This window comes from Pelodiscus sinensis, chromosome 12, assembly GCF_052426305.1.
Source record: "Pelodiscus sinensis isolate ZL-2025 chromosome 12, ASM5242630v1, whole genome shotgun sequence".
NCBI lineage: Eukaryota > Metazoa > Chordata > Testudines > Trionychidae > Pelodiscus > Pelodiscus sinensis.
The window spans coordinates 2003856-2028872 of NC_143063.1; the positions used below are offsets into that span (position 1 = coordinate 2003856).

Consider the following 25017-nt stretch of genomic DNA (forward strand, 5'->3'; position numbering starts at 1 on the left):
GGAGGAATGAGAAGTGCCGATCGGCTACTCGACTAGTAAAATAACCGATGGTTAACCCTCTGCCTCTCGCAGGCGCCTGGCAGGGCGCGGAGCCAAGGACAACCTGGCGCTGAGGGGCGTGGGCACGCTGGCCCTGGGCGGGGCTCGGCCCTGCGGAAGAGCGAGGTGGAAGGCAGGGCCAGGAAGGGGACCCACCGGACGACGGCTCAGAGCTGAGCCAGCCGAGGGGGGCCAATTCCAGGAGTGAGCCTGACTCTCCCTCAGCTGAGAGCAGGCTGGCGGCCGTGGCAGGGGACAGAGGTCTGGGGGCCCAAGAGTTCCCGGGGAGTGAGGGGAAGCCAGACAACCTGCCCCACGGGCACGGGTAGGGCAGCTGATGAGATGCCCCAAAGGGGCCGCGTTTGCAGAGGCAGCTCCGTGGGCTTCGGCTCCCCCGCCGCCCGTCTGAAAATGGGTGCTAGCCAGGTGCTGGCCCGAGGCCCCTGTGCCTGGAAAACCTGGTGGCAGCGAGGGCCTCTGGATGAGACACAAGCCAACCCCCTGCCAACCTTGCTGGGAGCTGGGCCTTGGGCCCCTCGCTGCCGGGGCAGTGGACCCAGAGCAGAGCCCCACAAAGCAGTCGGTCTGCCTGGCTTGGCTGGGGCGGAGCTTGGCTGGGTTCACTCCCCCGGCAGCGACGTCGGCGCTGGCAACTGCAGCCCAGTCTAACACCGATTCTGCCCAGCCGGCGGCGAGGCCACGGCGCAGAAGCCGACATGTTTGTGAGCGGCGCACATGTGAGCGGACACAGAGCCCCACGGAGCCACCCGCCCACTGCCATGCAGGGCCCAACGAGAGCCTGGCGGAGCTAACAGCGCCCTGCCAGCTGGGCGCCGCCCCACGGCATTCATCCCACCCGGGAGGCGCACTGCCCGGTTCCTTAGCCGCTGTAAATACCCGGCCCTGGCGGACGTGGGCTCACCAGGCGCTCCATCACAGGAAGGTGAAATATCTGGGCCACGGAGGAGAGCAAGGTGCTCCCTGGGAGGGATCTCCTGGCCCTCCAGGGCCCTGCCAGGCTCTCGCAGTCACGCAGGGCCCCAGCCTCGGCTCTGCATGCGGCTTGGAGAGGAGAGACGGCAGGGTCCCTGGCGCAGCCCCACACGCCGTGGCCCAGTTAAGAAGCTGCCCCACATGCAGTAGAGCGGCAGTCAGAGCCAAAGGGACGTCTCGTCCCCCGCCGGCTCCAGGCCTCCTGTGCGAAAGCAGGACAGGCCCCGAGGGAGTCCGGGCTGCACAAACCCACGTCCCACTGCAGATGACAGACGAGGAGGGGAGGGAGGCGGCAGGGCAGAGCGGCTCTGTGCCGCCGGGGGAAGGAGACGGCAGTTCCCTCGCTCACTGAGAGGCAAACGGTGACCTTGGCAAGGTCGTTAAGACCCTCCCCCTCCCGCCGGCCGCCAGCCACACACTTGCTATTTCCGCAGTGTCTCGGGCACGCTGCAGCAGCGGCTGGGGCTTGCGGGATCTCCTGGTCGGGGGGCAAATGGCAGCCCAAAGTTGCAGGTGCACGAGGCCTGGTTGGTCCGTGCCGGGCAGGCACATCCCTCCCTGACAGCCCCTGCGCAGGGACTGTGGAGAAAGGCCCCCGGCACGTGGCCGCGGGCAGGCAGAGGGCAGCAAAAGGGGCCCGTGGGAAAGGGCCGGGGGGCGAAAGCAGCCAGGGACAGGCGAGTTGGTGCGCACCCCTCGTGCCAGGCTAATGGCTGCCATGTTGGGCACCCCAGGTATCGCTGCCCGGAGCTCCGGCTCACTGCTGGGGCCAGGCTCCCTGCCGTCCGGGGACCCCCGGGGTTACACTGGGCTTCTCTTCTCTTCAAAGGCAAACGAGAGCTCGGGGCCGGAGACCCGACGGGGCAGCTGATAAGCAAAGCCCGTCAAGACTGCGGGTGCTCTGATCGCTCCTCCGCCCCGGGCTCCTGGCCGGTTTCACGGACCGTGGCGTCAGCGTTGCGTCAGAGCTCTGCTGTGGGACGTGGCAGTCGGTATCCCGGGGTCCCAGGAACCGAGCCTGCCACGGAAGCCCGACCTTTCCGGCCTGCGAGCTCAGTCCGGAGGCGATCGGGAGCAAGCGAGGAGAGACGGACAGAGCTGTGCGATTCCCCATGAGGTCACGTCCTGCCCAGGCGGAATCAGGTGCAGCCTCACTGCGGCCGTTTCCACCACCAGCGTAAGCAACTGGCTGCACCCGCGGCAGCTCCCGGGAGCTGATGGGCACGGAGAGCCCCCGTCCCTCTCTACCGAGGCTCAGAGCCCAGCCAAGGGGCCCTGCTGGTCGGCTCACCACTCTGGGACGCAGACCTTGAACACACCTGTCGCTCCCGGGACGTTGGCCGCATTCCCCCAGGGTGCAAGCGCTGACGTCTTAGCTCTCCGCAGGGAGAGGATCTGTCAGGCCGAGCACAAAGCCCCTTCCCCATCCCGGTCCAACAGCGCCAGACCCTGGTGGCCAAGGGCCAGCACCAAAGCTGGCGGAAGTCAGCGCAGCTCCATCGACTGGCTCTGCTTCAGTGAGTGTCCCTCCCCTTCCCCCCCGGGCCCCGCCTGTCTGCGCGGAGGCCAGGAGCCGACCGGAGAGGCCGAGCGTGATGTTCGGACCCGACAGCCACGGGCGATAAGACCCCCAGGGAATGAAACCACCGGTGTGCGAGCCTGGAGGGCGTGGGGTCCCTGCAGGCCCAGTGTGAGAACGGCGTCATGCAGGCCCGCGTTGCCACGAGGCTGGGGAGTCGTCACCCCAGACTCAGGGCGCCGCTTGGGAGCGTATGCCCCTCCCCGGTGCCATGGTTGGTTTTACCTCCAATGCCACCCCCGAGCGGCACTGAGCGAACGCGGGCTGGCAGCTGCGCTGGATTTGCAGCATCTGTAGCAAAGGGGGAAGCCCCGAGGCGACGACCTGAGAACCATGCTGGGGGCACAGGGGGCCGGGGAGGGCTCAGGGCTGCCTCGCGTCCTTCAACCGTCCCGGAGAGACCAGCTGGCCCTGGACACCCCCAGAGTGGGCCCGCCCCAGCCACCCCCCAGCTCCCCGGGAACAGCCCCTTACCCGTCTTTCCCTCGGTTGTGGATGGCCAGCTCCTCCCCGATCCCCTCCTCCTCCTTGAAGTTCTCCCAGTCCAGCTTGGATTTCTCCAGCGTGCTCATCTTCTGCTTCTTGGAGCCAAGCTTCCCCAGGAGGCTGCTCATGCCGCTTGGCCGCTTCACCCTGCGGGAGGCAAGGGGGCCGAGGCTCATTATCCGCAGGAGAAGGCGCCCGCCCCGCGCCCCATCGCTAGCCAACCCGGGGCAGAGCCAGAGCTTAAGGGTCCCTTCTAGCGCGGGGGCTGCGGGGAGACGGGGAGAGAAAAGCCTGGAGCCTGGGATGCCCAGGCCCCAGCCCCTCCGCAGGGCGACTGCAGAGAGGCGGCTGCCGCCGCGCCCTATAACAGCCAGGAAGCACCTAGCTCATCGCGGGGCGAGCGCCTGCTGGCTCCTTGTGACCCACTGGTCTCCTGGGGGCCCCCGGTGGCCTCCCAGCAGCCGGGCCAGGGGCCCCGCGCCCCAGTTCCCTTTGGAGTCCCCAGCAAGTCCATGGAAGGCAATCGAGTCCCCCAGTGTAATTTCACAGCACCCAGTGCGGATGGGCCCAGAACATAACCCACAGCGCCCGTTCTCACCCCCCAGCCCTTCCTCCTGGGGCAAGCCCCTCCCCACAGGGACCCAGAGGCCCTAGGGCAGCGCTGCTCGGGGGCTCTCCAGCCAGCGCCACCCTCTGCCGCTGCCCTGGCACTCCCCCACCAGCCAACCGCCTCCCTGCCCCCTGCCTTCTCCAAGCCCCAACGCTGCCTCGCCCGCACCTGGCCTGCAGCAGGAGCTGAGCCCTGAGCCCGGGCTCGTTACTGGCCCGGCCCCGCTGTTACACTCCTGTTCTGCCACTGCCCCGCGTGGAGGACTCCCCACAGGCCTCAGGGCTGGCTCTCACCCCCCCGCTGTGCCCCCAGGCCAAGGCCGGGAGGGAAGCAGCGGGAGTTCCCAGTCAGACGAGCCCCAGGTGCTCAACTGTACAAAACACTCTCCTGCACCCCGACCACCTGCCCCAGGCCGAGCCCCACCCACTCAGAACCCGGGGGCCCCCCCGCGCCAGTTCTGTCACGTGCACCAATATGAAGGGGTATGTCTACACTACCCTCCTAGTTCGAACTAGGAGGGTAATGTATGCATACCGCACTTGCTAATGAAGCCCGGGATTTGAATTTCCCGGGCTTCATTAGCATAAGCGGGGAGCCGCCATTTTTAAATCCCCGCTGCTTCGAACCCCGTGTAGCGCGGCTACACGGGGCTCGAACTAGGTAGTTCGGACTAGGGTGCCTATTCCGAACTACCGGTACACCTCGTTTCACGAGGAGTACCGGTAGTTCGGAATAGGACCCTAGTCCGAACTACCTAGTTCGAGCCCCGTGTAGCCGCGCTACACGGGGTTCGAAGCAGCGGGGATTTAAAAATGGCGGCTCCCCGCTTATGCTAATGAAGCCCGGGAAATTCAAATCCCGGGCTTCATTAGCAAGTGCGGTATGCATACATTACCCCGCTAGTTCGAACTAGCGGGGTAGTGTAGACATACCCAAGGGGATGTGTCGCACTGTGACGGACCGAGCCGTGTCTGGGCACAGCTGAGGGCGTCCACTCAGGGCGAATTGCTCAAATCCGGGGCTCCTTACAGCCCCCAGACTGGTGACCTCTCCAAACAGGCCACAAACCAGTCCCACAGAGCGCTTCAGCTGCCTGCCTGAAGCCTCATGAGCAAAACCCCTCCGACACCCCAGCAATATCTGTGCCCCAGATGGCCCCGGGCCTCATACACAGGTGGGGGGTCCTAGCACCCAATCCCACCTACCCCGAACAAGTTCTGTCCGGTTCCAAGAAACCAGCCACAGATCCCTGGTCAATTTACCCTCTGGACCTTATCCACAAATCACGCTGGGCCAATCCTTTAGAATCTAACAACTAAAGGTTTATTATCACAAGAAAGAAAAGCCTGAGAGTAAGGTTGTTGAAGGATAGTACGTTACATGCACCGAATCTCCCAGTCCTCGATGCAGGCTCTAGCAGAGATGTTGCAGCTGCTGGTTTAAAAGTTCTTATTGCACATCCTACGACCAGGATGGGTTCACAGGTCTTCCGGGCTCTTTGATCCCTGCACTGCTGCCTCTGGGATGAAGTGCTGAGCTGAGAACAAAATGGCATCGACCACATGGCCTCTTTATACCCCCTTCCTGGCCTCTTCTGGTCTCAGCCGGTCACCTGGTCCTCAGCCTCTCTCTGCTGGCAGCTCTTGGGTCTCCGCCCTCACGCTTTAGGTGTGTCTTTGGGCCATCAAGTGCCATTGTCCCACAGGGCCTCGCTACTCAGCCTGTCCATAGCCATGCTTAACCACATTCAGAGAAATATTCAGCTTCCACACAGATTACAGATTCCTACCTACACACACAGACATTATATACTCACATAAACAGCGTACACAGGATCAGCAAACAATAAGCTCCCATTCAATACCCCACATGGCCCCCTTCTATATCATTGTTGGGGCCAGCACCCCCACTTATGGGTGCAGCAGCGATCTGGCTGCTTCCCTCCAATTCGGTAATGTGACACGCACGTCCCCCCATGTTGCACGTCCTCCCACCGTGTCGCAGGGGGTCAGGTGCACGGCCAGACGGGGTCAGAGCAAAGATCCATCTAGCTCAGTGTCCTGTCTGCTCATGGCGGTCAGTGCCAGGGACCCATCACATGGCCCCTCCCGTCGCCCATGCTTAACGTCTGACAGCCAGAGGCTAGAGGCACCATTCCCGCCCAGCCTGGCTAACAGCCATTGATGGCCCTGTCCTCCATGAATGTATCAAACTCTTTTTTGAACCCTGTGAAAGCCCTGGTCTTCACAGCATCCTCTGGCGAGGAGTTCCACAGGTTGACTGTGCGCGGAGTGAAGAAAAACTTTCGTTGGTTTATTTTGAACCTGCTCCCTGTTCATTTCATTGGGTGGCCCCTAGTTCTTGTGTGACGGGAACAAGTCAATAACTATGGGTATGTCTACACTACCCTCCTAATTCGAACTAGGAGGGTAATGTAGGCATACCACACTTGCAAATGAAGCCCGGGATTTGAATTTCCCGGGCTTCATTTGCATGAAGCCGGCCGGCGCCATTTTTAAATGCCGGCAGTTCGAACCCCGTGCCGCGCGGCTACACGCGGCACGGAGTAGCTAGTTCGGATTAGGCTTCCTCATTCCACGAGGAGTACAGCTAGTTCGGATTAGGAAGCCTAATCCGAACTAGCTACTCCGTGCCGCGTGTAGCCGCGCGGCACGGGGTTCGAACTGCCGGCATTTAAAAATGGTGCCGGCCAGCTTCATGCAAATGAAGCCCGGGAAATTCAAATCCCGGGCTTCATTTGCAAGTGCGGTATGCCTACATTACCCTCCTAGTTCGGATTAGGAGGGTAGTGTAGACATACCCTATCCCTTCTTCACTTTCTCCACCCCAGCTATGATTTCACAGACCTCGATCCTTGCGCCCCTTGGTCTCCTCTTTTCTAAGCTGAAAAGTCCCCGGCTGTTTACTCTCTGCTCGTATGGAAGCTGTTCCACTCCCCTTATTTGAATTGCCCCTTTCTGCATGGCACCGATCTGCGGCATGGTCCATGCCAGGCACTCCCAGCGAAGGCGCCTGTCCCAGAAGGCCGTGCTCCAAGCCCAGCTTGCCTTGAAGTCTCCAGCAGCAGCGAGGGTTTCAAATGTCAGAGCGAGCGTCTCCCGACCGCAGCGCATTCCAGGGCAGCCCCAGACTGAGCAGCCGAAAACGAGGCGGGACCAGCAGACCAGGGGACGCTCCCAGAGCAAAGCCCGAGGTAGCCAGACTGGCCGTGGGGTTTAACAGCCGGGCAAGCAGATTTTTCCCCATTCCCAGCCTGGTGCCGCTTTGCATCCTGTTCCAGCCTGTGCCCTGACAGCTGCTCCGCAGTCCAGTCCTGGTGCCTGCCCAGCTGGGACCTTGGGGCACCCTGGCTCGGCCCCCATCGGCCTCTCCCCGCTGTGCACCCTCTAAAGCCAGCCGGGTCTCTTCTGGCCAGCGAGTCCTTCAGAAGCAGCAAACCCTCAGCCGAGGCTGCTGCCGTTTCGCCAGTGACTTCCTGTCCACGTTGGGAGAAGCAGCTTAATCAGATGCCCCAGAGCGGTGCGGTTAGCGCTGGGCATGGGCCAAGACTCGGCCTTCTTCCTCCTTTCCCACCAGGACCATGAAGCAGGGTTGCACGTAGCACCCCCGCAATTGCGGTTCTGGCAACCGTCATCTGGGGCACGCGCGGCCGCTGCAGCAGAGAGCGCTCACATGGGCAGCCGAGCCTGTCGCAGGGCCAGTTCCCTGGGCGCCGCAGAGGGTGCAGGACGGGGACGATGCGGTGACAAAGCTAGACGCCTGTCTCCTGATGCGGAGATCTCTGAGCCGCTGCGTCCTCGGCGCTATGGAGAAGCCCTGAAAACCGTGGCCCAGCCCTGCGAAGGAGGCCCCCATGGAACTGCCGAGCCATGAGAGGGCCGGTTTGGAGGACTGGCGAAGGCAGGCGAATCCGTGTTACTCCCCATGGATCCAAGGGGTGGTGTTAACAGCCCAGGATAGCTGGAAACCTCCTTTCCAGTGTTTTTCACCGGCTCCTTCCCTGCCCCACACCACGTGTTTTGGGGGCTGCCCCTTCTTCACCGCACGGTCAAAAGGAGCGCAAGCAAAACCCAAGGGGGTGGGAACAGCACCGCCCCAGACCAACGCGACTCCCGCCTACAGCCTTCCTGCCTGGGGGAGTCCCTCCATCGGGGGCCCTCTCCCATCTCGCCAGGGCTTTCCCACAAGCCCCCCGAGAGCGTCCCGGCCTGGGATGATGCTGAGCCACAAGCTCAGGGGGAGCCCCGATACCAAGGTGATGGGCATCCTCCACAAAGCACGCCCAGGCTCTTGCACAGCACAGGGACCACTCCGTCCCTCCTAGCACTTGCGATCCAAAGCTGCCCAGGCGTGGCTAGACAGGCGGGTGCAGCGTACGCCTCCCAGCCCCCCACGATGGAGGGTTATCCAGTGTTAACGAAGCTAATTCAGGAGGCCGGATGTGTCCCATCCATAGCCTGTCAAACCAAGCCTACAGCTCTCTCTGGTAGGGTAACAAGCCTGGTGGATAAGAGAAATGGTGGACATGGTATAGCTAGACTTTAGCAAGGCACTGGACACGTCTCGCATGACCTTATCAACAGACATGGGAGATTCAACCTAGATGGGGCTATTATAAGGTGGGTGCATAACTGGCTGGAGAACCATTCTCAGAGAGTTATTAACGGTTCCCAGTCATGCTGGAAGGGCAGAACAAGTGGGGTTTGTTTTGGGACCGGTTCTGTTCAATATCTTCATCAACGATTTAGATATCAGCATAGAGAGTGCGCTTCTTAAGTCTGCAGATGATCCCAAGCTGGGAGGGGGTGCAAGTGCTTTGGAGGGCAGAGTCAGAATTCCAAATGATCTGGACAAACTGGAGAAATGGGCTGAGGTCAACAGGATGAAGTCGAATAAGGACAAATGCAAAGTGCTCCACTTAGGAAGGAACAATCCGCGTGTCACACACAGAATGGGAAGCGACTGTCTAGGAAGGAGTACAGCAGAAAGGGATCTAGAGGTCAGAGTGGATCACAAACTAAATACGAGTCAACAATGTGATGCTGTTGCAAAAAAGCAAACACAATTCTGGGAGGCATTAACAGGAGTGTTGTGAGCAAGACATGAGAAGTCATTCTTCCGCTCTGCTCTGCGCTGGTTAGGCCTCAGTTGGAGTATTGTGTCCAGTGCTGGGCACCACATTTCAAGAAAGATGTGGAGAAATTGGAGAAGGTCCAGAGAAGAGCAACAAGAATGATGAAAGGTTTAGAGAACAGGAGCTATGAGGGAAGACTGAAGGAATTGGGCTTGTTTAGTCTGGAAAAAGAGAAGATGGAGAGGGGACATGAGAGCAGTTTTCAAGTATCTAAAAGGCTGTTAAAAGGAGGAGGGAGAAAAATTGTTCCCCTTGGCCTCTGAGGATAGGACAAGAAGCAATGGGCTTAAACTGCAGCAAGGGAGGTTTAGGTTGGACATTAGGAAAACCTTCTTCATGGCCACGCTGGTTAAACAGGGGGGAATAGATTTCCTAGGGAGGTTGAGGAACCTTCATCTCTGGAGATATTGAAGAGCAGGTTGGGCAGACACTGCCAGGGATGGTCTGGATGGAGCTTGGTCCTGTCGTGAGGGCAGGGACTGGACTTGATGCCTCTCGAGGGCCTGCCAGTCCTAGTGTTCTACCTGAGTCTATGTGGACATGCCAATATCAAAGGCAGGGAAATGACCTTTGTAGTGTGTTAACCAGTTAAGATCTTTACTCTAGCCCAAGTTAGAATCATAAAACCCTACAGCTGGCAGAGCCTGAGGCAGCGAGTCTGGCCCCCTGCCCAAAGCAGGACGAACCCGACTCAATCAGCCCAGCCAGGGCTTGGTCAAGCCAGGACTTAAGCACCTCGAGGGATGGAGATTCCACCCCCGCCCTAGGGAACCCATTCCAGTGCTCCCCCCCCAGGGAAATCGTTTGTCCTACTATCCAACCTAGACCTCCCCCACTGTAACTTGAGCCCATTGCTCCTTGTTCTGCCATCTGCCCCCACAGAGAACAGCCTCTCGCCAGCCTCTTTGGAACCCCCTTCAGGCTGCTCTTCTGCAAACTAAACAAGCCCAAATCCCTCAGTCTCTCCTCGTAGGTCATGTGCCCCCGAATCATTTTGGTCGCCCTCCACTGGCCTCTCTCCAATGCCTCCACATCCCTTCTGTAGTGGGGGGCCCAGAACTGGACACAACACTCCAGCTGTGGCTGAATAAAGGGGAAGAATCACTGCCCTCGATCTGCTGGCAACTCTCCTCCTAATGCGCCCCAATGTGCCCTTAGCCTGCTTGGCTCATCTCCAGCTTCTCATCCCCGTCATCCCGGGTCCTTTTCTGCCGACAAGTAGATAGCGTTGAATTTGTACGTGCACTCCAGGTCAGCTGCCTTCCTCTGTAGTCGCAGGGAGGCAACTTTTATCCCATCCCTGAATGTCCAGGCAGGTTGGAGCGTTCCCCTCCAGGGTGGATGGCTGGGCTGTGCCGTGCCATGGCGTTCCCGCCCAGCCCCCGGGACGAGCAGGAAAGCCCCAGGGCAGGGCAGGGGAGTGAGGCGAGGAGCAGAGCACCGAGGGGTTAATAAAGGGAAAGATTCGGGCCTAGCGGGGGCCGCGGAGACGCTGAATAGTTTCCGCAGCGGCAGGAAATGGTTCTCATAGACGCTAACCACAGCTGGGCACGCGCCGCCGCCACTGAATACTTTCTCTGGGCTCAGCCCAGCCGGCGCACCCCTCCTCCGCCAGGCAGCGCCTGCGCACGAGGCAGGCCCACCCAGGCCCCCGGGAAGCCCTGCGCTCTGGCCCACAGCCAAGATGCCAGGGCCGGTTCTGCAGCCGTCTCTCGGCTCTCAGTCGCCCTGCGACAGCACCAGGGAGGCGGGATTTGGGGTGCGGGAGCCGCTCCCTCCGAGGGGGAAGGCCTGGTGGGCAAGGGGCTCTGCGACTCACTCCCAGGGCCGGCTGCGAGCCCTGGGTGGCTGCTTGGCCCCCCCCACGATGCCGCTCACGCTGCAACACCCCGGCGCTACCCGCAGGGACGGCCCACATGGATCAGGGCCTGGGGACGCAGCGGCTCCCCAGTGCATCCCGCCTCTCCCATCTCTGCTTCCTCCTCCTCCCGGCTTCCCCACCTGCACCCTCCTTTCCACACAGCGGGTGGCAGCTCCAGGTCCCGCTTCCACAGCCGGTGGCCAGGCCATCTCCCACAGGGACAGCGAACCCACTCAGGCAGCCAGCGGGTGTGCCAAAGATCGCGTGAGCCTGGCCGGCTCGTACCGCAACCCACGCTGATGCAATCGCAACCCGCGGGAGCCCAGACAAAACCGACGGGCACACGGAAAAGCCGCTGCAAACACAGACGATTTACATGCGCCTTGACTTAAATCCAGGCCCGCTGGCTTGGGGACGGACTGGTACCTGCCGGGGAATGCCAGGGGATTCTGGGCGCGTGACAGGCACAGGTCGATTGCAGACGTGTATGGGTCTATTGTGAAGAGCTTTGCGTGGTCAGGGCAACTAGGGTCTAGTGTGATATGTTACATATGCAAAGCCCGTTAACCGATCAAAGGCAGGGCAGGCGGGAGGGTCGCTCCAGCCCAGCCGGAGCACAGCCCCCTCTGCCACCAGGGTGCCCCACAGGTCGGGCTGCGCCAGCCCCCATCAGTTAACCAATTACATCCCTAATGTTAACGAGCAACAGTACACACCCACCTCCCTAGACATCCCCAATTACCCAATGAATGTCCCCCCCCCCCATGAATAATTACAGTAACAATGCTGGAAATCCTCGTGGGCTACCAATCACGCAGAGCGCCTACCCCACCCAGCCGGCCTTCCCGGGGGCTCCCAGCACAAGGACAAAAGGAGCCAGCGATTAGCACAGAGCACTGGGAAGCAAAACCTCCCCCGCACCCTGCCCGCAGCCTGGCACCTGGCGAGGAAGTGGCCTTGGAGCGTCAGCCAGCATTCCAGTATCAAGTGGCTGCCAGGAGGGGGCTGGAGCGCCCCTGGCAGCAGGAGACCCGAGGGAAGAGGTGACAGGCCAAGCGCAAGGCTGTCACTGACGTGCGGAGGCTGGCTGGAGGCAGCGGCAGAGCTGGCTGAGGCTTTGTCTACGTCAGGCCGGTGGGGAATAAAGATTTGCTAGGGAAAGGTGAGCTGTCATTCCCAGCCCGTGCTGGGAGCAACGGATGCTCTAGTATGGGGATGTGGCCTTCATTGCTATGGCTGTTAACCCAGTGCACTGGGTTCACATGGGACTTCCCAAAACAGACAATGCACCTTTGCTACACCCCAGGGCTTCTCTCCTGCGATCACAAACCACTTCACGGAAGGGAACAGTCCGCATGCAATGAAATACCCAGGGCTTTTCAGCAGCAGATCTCAAAGCGCTTTGCAAAGCACCATCAGCCTCAATTTACAGAGGGGGAAACTGAGGCAGGGAGTGGCACCCTGAGGTCTCCCAGAAAGCACGTGGCAGCAATCTCCACTCTCCTCTCAGCCCAGCATTCCCTAGGCGTGCAGACGACTGTCCAGGCTTTCCAGATGTCCCCTCCATCTTCCATTTGGCGTTCGACAGGCCGGTCCTGGACCGCAACGTGGCAAAGGCGTAGCCAGCAGGGCGGCGGGAGGAATCAGCGCCAGCTCAGACAGGCAGAGACCCAGAGGGCAGCGGGATGCCTTCCTTTGCAGCAAGGGGCAGAGGCTGCTGGCTGATCTGAGTTACAGTCAACAATGGATTCTCCGTGGCTTGCAGCCGGACTCGGAAAGCAAAGGCATTGCCACCTTGGCAGGGTGTGTGGGGATGCGCCGGAGTCAGACCAGATGAGCACGCTGGTCGCCCTTGGCCTGGATGCCTGGGAACCCCCGACCGGCAAGCTTCCTTGTGCAACAGGGCGGCCGCGGTGGGGCATGGCCGGGGTTTCTGCCCGGCTCGGAATGGCTGGGGAGAGAGGGCTGCCAGGGAGAGCGCCCTTCCTGCCGTCCAGACAAAGGACACTGCTTCACACGGCTGCTACGAAACCCCCGGGGGCCCCCAAGAAGTGCAGGGGGGACAGGCCCCTTCCGACCAGTGTTACTGCAGCCACGGCATGGGCATGACTCTACTCCTGGTAGAACTCTACTGGTGTAAACCGGGCCCCTTCCCTGAGTTCAGTACAGCCATTGCCCGCTGGCCAGGCCCAGGCTCCTTCAGCGGGTGGTGCAAGAGGCTGGCACCGCCTGCGGCCTCACTGCAAAGCAGGCAGGGGCCAGCTGAGCCGCCGAGAAACTCAGCTCAAGCCTGAGCCCGATTTTCCCATGGGGATGGAAGAGGGGTTAAGGGCAAGGCCCAGCAAACAAATTCGCAGAGCAGCCCAGCTCTGTGCGCTGCTAGGAGCCACGGGACACCAGCCCCGGCCCATGCCCCAGGCTGCAGACACTGTGGAGAGGGCACATGGGGCAGGGGCCACTGAGCCACAGAAAAATCTGTTGGGGTCACACAACAGTGAGAAGCAAAAACCCCAAAAACGAACACCCCACATTCCCCTCACACGCCAGAGCCTACGGGGGCCAGGCTAGGAGATTCGCCCCCCCCCCCCCACGCTCTGGATGGGGCCAAAATGAGGAATTCAGTGAGTGGGAGGGGGCTGCTGGGAAGTGGGCCTGGAGTGCAGGGTCTGGGCAGGAGGGAGGGTGCAGGACTGCGCAGGGGGTGGTGGGGGTGGGAGGGTGCAGGAGCAGAGTGGAGGTGCGGGATCTGGAAGAGGGAGGGTGCCGGAGCAGGGTGGGGTTTGGGGGTCTGGGCAGGAAGGAGGGTGCAGGAGTATGCAGGGGGTGGTGAGTCTGGGAGGGTGCAGGGTCTGGGCAGGAGGTAGGGTGCCGGAGTATGCAGAGGGTGGTGGGTCTGGGAGGGTGCGGGAGCGGGGTGGAGGTGAGGGGTCTGGGCAGGAGGGAGGGTGCGGGAGCGGGGCGGGGGTGCGGAGTCTGGGCAGGAGGGAGGGTGCGGGAGCGGGGCGGGGGTGCGGAGCCTGGGCAGGAGGGAGGGTGCGGGAGCGGGGCGGGGGTGCGGAGTCTGGGCAGGAGGGAGGGTGCGGGAGCGGGGCGGGGGTGCGGAGTCTGGGCAGGAGGGAGGGTGCGGGAGCGGGGCGGGGGTGCGGAGTCTGGGCAGGAGGGAGGGTGCGGGAGCGGGGCGGGGGTGCGGAGTCTGGGCAGGAGGGAGGGTGCGGGAGCGGGGCGGGGGTGCGGAGCCTGGGCAGGAGGGAGGGTGCGGGAGCGGGGCGGGGGTGCGGAGCCTGGGCAGGAGGGAGGGTGCGGGAGCGGGGCGGGGGTGCGGGGTCTGGGCAGGAGGGAGGGTGCGGGAGCGGGGCGGGGGTGCGGAGTCTGGGCAGGAGGGAGGGTGCGGGAGCGGGGCGGGGGTGCGGAGTCTGGGCAGGAGGGAGGGTGCGGGAGCGGGGCGGGGGTGCGGAGTCTGGGCAGGAGGGAGGGTGCGGGAGCGGGGCGGGGGTGCGGAGTCTGGGCAGGAGGGAGGGTGCGGGAGCGGGGCGGGGGTGCGGAGCCTGGGCAGGAGGGAGGGTGCGGGAGCGGGGCGGGGGTGCGGAGTCTGGGCAGGAGGGAGGGTGCGGGAGCGGGGCGGGGGTGCGGAGTCTGGGCAGGAGGGAGGGTGCGGGAGCGGGGCGGGGGTGCGGAGTCTGGGCAGGAGGGAGGGTGCGGGAGCGGGGTGGGGGTGCGGAGTCTGGGCAGGAGGGAGGGTGCGGGAGCGGGGCGGGGGTGCGGAGTCTGGGCAGGAGGGAGGGTGCAGGAGCGGGGCGGGAGTGCAGAGTCTGGGCAGGAGAGGGGCCACAGGGCTCGAGTGCCAGCTCCCCAATGCTGCAGTGGGAGCTCCAAGCCTCGGGGGCCGGCTGCAGGAAAGCTGGGGGCTGGATAAGCCCCCTGGGCCACAGGTTCCCACCCCCCTCACGTTTCCCTGTGGGCTGACAAGTATTTCGTTTGAGCGGACAAGGCAATCAATCAATCAATGAGTCGCGCTGTGTCACTGCCCGGTGCGGGTTTGGGTCTGTAATACAACTAGAGCTAAAGCCCAAGACGACACATGTTGAGTGAAAAGGCAGCATGGCTCGTTTGGAAAACAACCCTCCCAACGGTACAATTTGTGACACGTCCCCAAATCATTTCGGTGCCCCACAAAACGCATTTCTTAGCAAACTTCTTATTTCCTGAAACAATCGGCCCTCGGCTCCAGTCCACGGCCCAGACTGGCGCACGTGCCGCAAGGCAGCAGCAGACGGTGGATGGCTTCTATCCCTGCACAGCTGAGAGTCTACACTGCACCCGCTCACACGGGCGACCTGGAGTAACGCCCTTCCGTGACGTCCACAGCTAGGCACTGAAATAAACACAACGTGCCTCTCGAAGACACCAAGCGCCCGGTTCCCGCTGACCAATGGCATGTGGTCATATTTGCTTAAAATCAAACCACCAACCGCTGCAGCTCCACACGGAGCAGGCCTGGAAAAAAAATGACTTCAAAGGAATTATTTGTCTGAGAAAGTTACGAGCAGCTGTAACCGCCTGCACAAAATTACTCCACTGTGCTACCTTAAAACCATCAACGCTCCTTCCTGCCCAGCTAGTAAGATTTTCATTGGCAATTGAGTTTATTAAAGAAAAAAATTGGCACAGAACAGAAATTCCTTCTCCCCTTTCAGGGAGGCAAACCCCAAGCTGGTGTGTTTCATAGCAGGGCCTTTGTTCAGCATTCCAGTGCGACACAGCCTTGAAGTGCTCCGGGAACATCTTGGCCACGCTCTGCCCCCTTCAGACCGATGCCCTGACTCATTTCAAGCCAGCCGCGAAGCCGCTCCAACGCACGCATGAAAAGAAACGGCAATGGAACCGTTCCAAGGCCCACGGGGTTTCAAAGGGAACGGCTCTGGATGGCGTGGCAAGTGGTGTGAGTCCCACACTGGGGTTTTCTTCACGCTCCGTGCCTCGCGGTTGTAACGTCCTCAGCCGCCGAGCTTGAGAACGCGCCCTGCGCTCATCTTCCAGGGAGCGGGTGCCAGGCGCCAGCCGCCAGCCGCGGGCCCACGTCCAACGACAGAGGTGGTTTGATAGCTGCCAGGGTTTCTATTCTGATCAGCATCCCACTGTGTCAGTTTAACACTGTCCTTTGAGCAAAACAAGGCAGGCATGCCAAGGCGGGACAGGGCAGAAAGGGGCTGAAAACCCAGTGCAACCGAGACTTGTGAAGGATCAGAAGCAACACAAAGCAGGTTGCGAAGTCCAACCAAAAACGGAAAGGAGAAGAGAAAGATACCCCCTGATTTAAGCAGGGCTGCCCAACTGCATCTCTGTAACAGGAAATAGCAGGTTACTGCTTCACCGTCCCACGGAAAGACAAAATGCAGGACAATGTAGCACTTTAAAGACTAACAAGATGGTTTATTAGATGAAAGACAGAAATTGTGCAGGCTGCACACAACAGAACGGCAGCTAGTAGTGACCTTGTGGGGCTTTGTGCATGTGTGGGGGAGAAATAAACATTTCTACATTGCTATGTGCAGACACAAACCCTGCATCAGAAGTCGCTTCGGGGGCGGGAACACATCACCGCTGCGGGCGTGAGAATTTCATTTTTTCACAAGCCTGCTCCATTCAAAGAGTAAGAAATTGCCAAATGGGCCACGCCCTAATATTTGAGGGGTAGAGTAAGCAGGGAAAGCCGCAAAGCGCCAGAAGGTTGGAGAATCCGAGTCCTAGAACTGGAGAGACCAAGTCCAGCCCCGGCCCTCGCGGCAGGATCAAGCAGTGTCTGGCTATCCCCGATAGACGTCTGTCCAACCTGCTCTGCAATAAATATAACACCACAGTCCAACTTCAGCGCAAGGCAGTAGCTGGGCTCGCTACTGAAAGCATCTCACAGGAGAAAGGGCACAGGGAGGTCGAGCGCCCGGCTCCTTGCTAGCTGTTCTGGAAGCTCCAGCTCCTGGAGTCACGTGATTTGGAGGAACGCTCAGATCTTTGGGGAGTCAACCTACATTTTGCCAACAAGCCTGGGTAGTGCAGAAAAACCTTGGCCGGGGGATGCTCTGCTCCTGGAGTCGCCAGCAGATTGCACCTGGACCTCACCTGCCCCGTGATGGACGCAATCAGGATCGTATTCGATGTCAGTCTCTAGTTAGAGCCGTGTGCTGGCCTGCCGACTCTATCCGTCCCCCCAAGCTCTCTTGGGAGCCAGCTGCAGAGCGATACCAGCACGGGCTTGGGTCGTGGGCAGATAACCGCTCACCCACCACTTAGTGCTGGTGTAAAACTCCCGCCGCTACAGGAGAATATGATCGTTTCCCTTCCTCTCTCAACCCCAGCCAGCACGTGGGAGAAAGCCCCACTCCCGACGGCTGTGGGGCCTTGCAAAGCCGGCGCCACGGGGAAACTCAGCAATGGATCCATGGTCCAAGGCCAGGTTTGCATGGAGCCCGTGCCTGTCAGGGGGCTGTTCTGCTTCCTCCCCGCGGGCCGGGTCAGAGTCTGCACTACCAAAGCGTTTTCAAGTGGGGTGTCTGGTCTTTCCCGGTGCAAAGGAGCCTTTCCCAGGGGGTTTGACGGCAGCCGCAGGCTGCAACTGGCCACTGAGCAATAAAAGCTGAGAGATGGGGACACAGTGGGACTCCTCTGTGGGGGGTTCAGTGTTAACCGCTGCCTTGGAGCGCAGAAGTCCGCAGCTCCTGCAGGGGAGCTGGTTTTGTGGGTACGTCTTCGGCTTAGGGGAGGGCTGAAGTGGAGACACGGCTGCCTGTGCCCCCGGCCAGACCGTCTGGAGCAGGAGGGAGTCCCGGAGCCGTTTCTCTGGGCAGCACCCAGCAGCTCCTGGAATTCCTCGGGTCTGGTCCAGGTCTCTCTGCGCCTCGTCCCTCCTTGGAGCCGGATTGGGAGCCTCTGCCCCCGTCTCCCTACCAGTCTCCTCCCTTCTTGTGCCCGCGCTCAGCTGGTGCATGTTCCTTTGTCGGCTGTTGGCCTCCGAAAAGGAGGAGCGCCTGCAGGCCGCCTAGGCCCAGGGCTCCAATCAGCCGAGCAGGAAGGAGGAGCCCCAGGGAGCAAGAGAAGCGGTAGGTTGGATTTTGTGGTTTGGGACAGAAACCAAGCACAAGCTGGGGCTGGAGCATTCCGCAGCCTCTCCCGGCGGTCGGCTGTCACTTCAAATGGAGTCGCCTCAAAGCCCTGTGGAGATCCAGAGCTCGGTCCAACAGACTCCAGCAGATCGAGGCACAACACAGACAACTGGCTGTGCCAGATGGTTTAACCGAAAATACCAAATACCTCTCCCCTCGCCCCCCCACCCCAAAACACCAGGGAAAATTCTGTTGAGAGAAAAAAAGGGGGGGGGGGGGAAGGAGACCAAAATTGTTGAGGAAAAAGAAAAGGCCCCCGAGAGTTAAGCTCTCCTGTTCCGGGCCACACAACTCCCCTGTGGAACCAGGTAAGCACCCAGGAATTTCGCCTCCTGGCCAGGAAAAAAATAAAAAAAATCAGAAAATAGCAGACACTTTAGGTGTCCAGTATTTTCTGGATTTTTTTTTACCAGACAGGAGGCGAAGATACCGGACTGTCCGGTTCAATACTAGACACCTGGCAGCCCTAGAGTCAAGGCCGACCAGCTTGACAAGCTGAGTTAGTATTGAGCTAATCTTCTGCACTACAGGGGTCTCCTCCAAGCCCTGTTCTAAAGCTGCTACCATTTGCAATCGCTGTATTACACCGCTTGGCAACATTCACTGTCAATCAGGGGTCCCCAAGTCCTGGGGTGCACCCCCCGAGGGAGGGAACGGAGGAGCGTTTGGGGGGTACGGCAGGGAGGGAGCCCCATCCAGCCCCAGCCCCTTTTGCTCCTGGGTACGGCTCCTGGCCCGGCTCCTTGTCTGTGGCTCACAGGGGTGCAGACCGCGCTGAGCGGAAATCCATGACCAATGTTTGAAAGGAACAGAGACTGGGGGGCTGGGACCCCTGTCTGATTTGCAGTGACACGATGGGAAACTGGGGAAAGCCAGGTGCTCTGTGTTAGCCCCAGGCCCTCTCCTCCCTTGTCCAGCAGTAACAAGAGCAATGAAAAGCCACCTGCTCCCGCAGCATCTCCCCCAGACCAACCCTTTGCCTCTTGCCCCACTTCCACCCTGCCGCTTCAACCGCTACAGCCCTGGGTGCTAGCACCAGGCCTGTCAGATAGCTGGCAGGCGTGTGAGCATCCACCCCTCCCCACGCACCCAGGCCCGCACGCCGAGGGGGGCACACTCGCACGGGGCACTCCCAGCGCACGGTGCTGTGCAGAGGGCAGCCGGCTGAATGGAACAGTTATTTCTTGCCTGGAGCCAGGGTTAAATAGGCCTCGTTTTCTTAAGCCAACAACAGGCCTGGCCAGCCAGGCTGGTGCCAGGGGAGGCGTGGCCGGCCTCCCCTTTGCAGGCATCCCTTGGAATGGGCAGACGGGGCCCTTGCTCAGTGACGGGAGGCTGCCTTCCCTGCCCTGCCCTGCCAGCCGCAGGACGGTGAGACTGGCCGCTGCTCCTGGGCCTTGGGACAGGTCTGTGTCAAACCCCCCGGAAAGCAGGACACCGCTTGCAGCACTCACATCGCCGGGTCATTGGCATGCACCGGCACTGCAGCTGCCTGTCCAGTCCCACAGCTGGACGCCCTGCTGGGCACCGGAGGGCGCGCCTGTGTGCGGACAATTCTGGAAATTCGGCCTCCCCTTGCCCTGCCCACTTCAGAGTGGCCCCTTGTCTGGGGTGTTACTGGCTTAGGGATAAAAGTCCAAACTTGGGGGTGGCAGATTGCTGCAGATTGCTTCACACCGGCCAGCCAGCCAGACAGAGCCCCTGGGTCACTAGGCAGCCGCTGGAAGAGCCAGGTGAGCAGCTCAGGCCGGAGCACGGCTCTGTAAAGGGTTTGCATTGCACGCCTGTGCGCCGCAGCAAGCCAGCCCACTGAGCAGCCCGTTAGCGGAGATGTGCCCCCGCGAGCTAGAGTTCATGGAAGGGAAAAAGTGCAGCAGCAGCAGCTTTCCCCAGCTTTGGCTAGTCAATGGAGACAGCTGATCCCATCCTCGCCCAGTGCTAATTGGAGAGATGGGGAGGGAGCAGAGCACACACACCAGCAGTTGTAGCCCAGCCCACAGTGTGAAAATCAGCACCCTCATCTCCCTGATGCTCCACAATCCTGCTGGCAGCAGAAGGGAACCGGATACATTAAGGAGCCAACAGAAGGACAAAGCACTCGACACTTGAAGAGACTAGAACATTTACATTAACACAAGGCCAATGAACATTTTCCCAAGAGCAAGCCGAGCGAGGACCGTACCCCCTAACCCGTATCCGCCGTCTGCGACAAGGAAACAAGTCACTAATGGCAGATTAGCACAGCGCTGATTCATTAGCTGCAGCCAAATTACAAGCTGGGGGGGGGAGGGGGGTTACCGACATGCAGCCTCAGGCTGTTCACGGGCAATCCGAGATGGAGCACACCCCCGCGTTTTACAAGCACTGGCTGTTAGTATAACCAAGAGCCTCCAGAGGTCAAACACTCTGAGTGAGGCTCTCCAAAAGTCATGAGCTGGCCTTACAAATTCATACAGTTGGGTTCTTTTTATTTGCCTTCTGGTTGCTGACCCTTTAGGGTACACTTGGGTCACATTTCCTAGCTCCTCGGCAGCCGTGAAAGCCAGAAACCTGCTGGTGGTTCTTTAACAAAAGCTGGGCTTTGGATTTGCCTCCCACAGCAGGGCTTTTAAGAAAAAAAGACCCAATATTTGGAGACTTGGAAACACGGCTTCTGCTAGATTTTGTAGCACACCTCTCTTGAAATGCAATCAGGCACTGGCTGGCTCGAGGGGTGTGTAATGAGGTGCAGACGTTATTTCCTAGCGCTGGCTGGTAAGAATCCAGACTAGCTATTACCTTGAGGGAGCTATTTGCTCACCTACGTGAAAAAGTTGGGTGGAAAGATATCGCCGTGAAACCCACGCTCACATCTGGCCCGTCTGGTGGCCCTAACAGAGAGGCCCAGGGTTCCCCGTGTGCCCAAGAAGTGGCTCTCCCCAGGTCAGCGTTGAGGCTCGCCGGAGGAGGAGGTGCTGCTGCAGATAAACCAACGGGATGTTACCCGGGATGTCTGCTCAGGACCAAGGAGATGGTCTGAAGACTGGGTAGCAGCAGGCACTAGACAAGGAGAAAAGTGGGCAGCCAGACACCCCTGAGAGCTGAGCGGGGCTCTCTCTGGGTTGTGCCTCACCGTCACAGCTTCCGGCCCCAGCAGCGCCCGTGTGGCTCCATTCGCTCACCAGGGCTGTCCGAGAGGAAATCCAAACTTGGGTAAATCCGCTTGGGCAAGCCCACACCCTGCCCAAACCGTGCTGGCTCCACCACTCTGACAAACTCGCAGGCCTGGCCAGACACACCAAAGGGAAGAGCTGCGGAGTGAGCAGGTGCCATTTTGAGTGGCCTTTCCGGGGCCAGCCCGCTTGTACTGAAGCGAGAGGAAGAGGTCTGAGCGAAGTGAACCCGAAAGGCTTTTCTCCCCAACAATTCGCCCCACGGCGCAGCTTGGAAGTGGGCAGAAAGCAGGACTGCTCTCTCCTCCCATCTCAGCAGGAAGACAGCTGAGCATTTCCCGGGTGGGCCCCGAACTCCCCCGAGGAACACAGGCAGGCTGGGCCCATTTGATTGTCAGTAACCTGCTAGGTTCAAAAAACCAAGTCCCCCATCTCTCTCGTCTGACCTGCCCTCTGCAGCCTGACGGAGGCAGTGTGTCTCCTGGCCTGGGGGCTGCTGGCTTCTGCGGTCGAGGAAGAGATGAGCGGCCTTCCGAGAGATTATCTGGAACACTAGGCGGGACAGAAGATGGCAAAAAGGGCGAAGGAGAGCAGCAGGGATCCTCCAGCTATGTGAGCTGCTAATGGCAACAGAGCCTCGCCATGGCTCCCGACGGTACCACTCTCTGTTACCACCCCCATCCGTTGGACCAGCGTTGTACTGACCCACGGGGACTCTGCCCCAAAGAGCTTCCAATCTGTGTGAAATGTTCCGCTACGCTAGGCCTAGTGGCCCTCACCTCCTCCCCAGCCATCCACACGCACACCCTGCACAATGGAGCCTGGCTCCCTCTCACCATGAGCTGTGGAAGAAAGCCCGACTGGTAGTGCTGAACATGGGGAAACGCTGGGGGGTGCGAAGGGAGTACATTTGCTCTTTTGCAGGAAATTCTGCGATTTTGATTTTTTTCCATTTAACTTGGAAATTTCTTGCGAAACAACATCCAAACTCACACCTTGGTTTGTGCCCTTTAAAATGTGTCGTCCCGATCTCGACGGCTGGAACCCTCTCTCCACAGGGAAAGAATTTCGTTCCCCCCCAAAAAAACGGGCCCTTCTGAAAATGGTGAACTTGGACGATTTGACATTACTGAAACACTTTGTTTGGGGAGAGGAGAGGGAGCAAATGAAGTTTTGTCTCAATCAGGATTCTTCAAAACATTTTGATTTTAACAAAAACGACATTTTTCAAGGGGGGAAAAAAAAATCAAAATGTTTTTCTACCAGCTCCACTTGCAATATCCCGCGTGGGAATGGCACCCAAATAGCACTGGTCAAAGGCGCTCCAGTGTCTTCCAGCAGCCTGAGCAGGGGGGCCTCTCCCACACCGCACATGGGGGAGCCCGGGGGCAGGGAGTGTCAAGTCATACAGCGGAGTCAGGGAATCTAGCTCCCCTTTGGAACCACCTCCCCCCTTTCCTTGCCTCTGCTGCTGTGTGGGGCACTGAGGCTGCGCCAAGCGGCTGGGAATCGGTTGCTCTGTAAGAGCCGCCTGGCGGGGCACGGTGTCGGAGTGCCAGCACACACGCAGAGCAGCCCTGAGACGCGCCCTTGGCTAGCGGCTGGAGAGCTGCCGACCCAGACGCCGTGTGAGGCGTGGGGGTAAAGCTAGAGGAACAGCAGCACCCCCATGGTTAAACAGAGTAAGTGAAGGGGTTTCAGAGACAGGGCATTACAATACCTTGATCTTGCAAAGTAGGGTATGGGGCTAAAGCTTCCCAGCCCCTCCAATAACCCGCCCTCTGGATCACGCCGAGGCGGTGGCAAACCGGCAGGCTGGAAGTGAAATCGGCCGTTTGATAGCTCTCCTGCTCCCCGGACCCGGAGGCAGACAAAACCAGTCACCCCTCCCGAGTGTCGAACCAACCGAGAACCCCCCTCCCTCCACCAGCAGGGGCTGAACGACTGACAGGAGACCGCTGCCCTGCCTCCCCTGTAAGAGGCGACGTGGGACCCCCCCGGAGCACACGTCGGAATGAACGAGGTCGGTGTGCCGCTCTCCATCGCTGCCATGGCAACGGCTGCAAGGCAGTGCCAGCGCGCAGCGCGGGTGGGACGGCACGGCGGACACGCACAGGGCACGCTTCGGTCATGCAGGGCTCGCTCCCTTTCTAGGGAGCTGAAAGGGCTCTTGAAATAAAACCCCTCCCCCCATCTCTCTCTCAGAAACACGACCCGGGCCAAGGGCAGCCCTGCTGCATTTGGCTGGCAAACCTCCTGGAGGGCTCAGGGGTCTATCGCGGTCCCTGATACCCGTAGGGAGCTGCAGCTGTACCACAGTCGCCGAGGGGAACGGCCAAAACCAACAGAAGCCGCGTTCAAGCAGCCCTTCCAGTGGCTAAGCTTGCACCTCGCGAGTCCTGCCCAGGTCGCTTCCTTGATGCCGCCGTCCCATATTCAGGTCACCTTTGAAACACGATCGCGGCTTGCTCTCCTAAGATTTCCTCCACCCCCAGCTACAATATCGGCAGTCCTCTCCCCGTCACTGCGTGGAGTCCGGGACAAGAGGGTGGACAGGCTGTCAGACCATGAGATCCAGGAGTCTCTTCCTTCACAGGTTTGGGGAGAGGGAAAGAAATTTAAACTGTGGACCAAAAAGATTATGGAGGAGGCTAATACAGGGAGATGCCTTTTCAGCAAGGCTGGAATAAGAGTCAGAGCAACCCTTTAATTTATGCAGGCGGGACCTAGCTGAGGCCGAGAGTTATTTAATTGTATTGTTAATATTCTGGGGAGAGGTTAATTGCTTTGCCTGCCGCTCATCTGCCTTGAAGTGAGAATTAAAAGCAACGAACAGACGGGCAGCTTATCTAGCCAGGCTGTGGTTTCTGCAGCACCTCGCTCCCTTCCTTCGAAATGCCCTTTTCCCTCAGTTCATAAAGCAAAATTTGGAAGGAGAAGAGAATGCGTCAGTGCGAGACGTTCCAAAGGGACTGGTGCTTTTGGGTGCCTCGGCTTTGGGTACAGAAGCAGAGACAGCTACAAGGCCTGCTTCTCTCACCCACAGAAAGCTGAGCCCTTTGAAGAGGTCTTAAAAGCTGAACACTCAAACCCCTTTAAAAATCTCAGGCTTAATATTTATACAAAGGGGAATCCCCAGATTCCAGTCAGGACTGAGAAACCCCTGCCCATAGCTGCTGTACGTACCAACGCCAAGCCCCACGGAGCCGATAACCTAAGAGGCATGGCCAGAATCGTCCACAGATGGGTTAATATGGGTGGGCTGCCTCCTCCTTTTCCTGGCTAAGGCTCTTTCTCTTGCAGATGGAGCAGCTTCTGTAAGGAAGGAAGGCTCTTTCATGTGCTCAGGCAGCTGTGCGCGCTGCGGCTTCTAGGCACAATGATGCCAGATGTTCTCTTGAAAAGAGAATGACATTTTCTATATTTTTTAACACACATTTTTAAAAAAGGCATTTGCTGAAAGGCGCTAAGTGGTTCCCGCCGAGCAAGCACTTGTGAAAAGCCAGGACATGAGACAGAACGAGCGCGCTGGAGGAATGCCTACTTGATTTAACAACGGCAAACTAGGGGAATCCTCCGCATCCCGCGGTAAACGGGTAATAACCATCAGTGTTCACATTTGCTCCTTTCTTTCCCGAATGTCGAGCTTCAGCTCCCAGATGGATACAGTTATGCCTTTGGCTGACAGATCAAAGAGCCCTCCACTCTCCGCATGGGACCCCGGAGGCTTGGCTATGCGACCACACTGCAGATCCTCACCCCAGCTTGTTGCAGACTGTGTGTTGATAAAGCCGCACATAGGGGCCGGTCTAGATGGTCTGAAAGCCCCACACAGGCCCTCGTCCGCACTATCAGAGTGTCGGGGGGCACTCTTCCAGTCTGGGGGATTCTGCAAACGCTGCATGTGGAGTGACGGTAAAACTGCAGAATTTCCCCCGTCCTGCACTTTGTTGCACCGCTGAGAACGGCCTCTCTGGAACAAGGC

General features: G+C 59.7%; 1 protein-coding gene across 2 annotated transcripts in view; it reads right to left on the reverse strand.

Moving 5' to 3' along the window:
* Positions 1-25017, reverse strand: part of CFDP1 (chromatin remodeling protein CFDP1) — a 68533-nt gene that overhangs the window by 1315 nt on the left and 42201 nt on the right. The window contains exon 6 of one of the 2 annotated variants that reach the window (XM_075940599.2): positions 3086-3244. The exons of the other annotated variant lie outside the window; for it this stretch is intronic. Within the exon in view, the coding sequence (XP_075796714.2) occupies positions 3086-3244 (159 nt within the window). The remainder of the gene's footprint in view (positions 1-3085; positions 3245-25017) is intronic. 2 annotated transcript variants of the gene reach the window in all.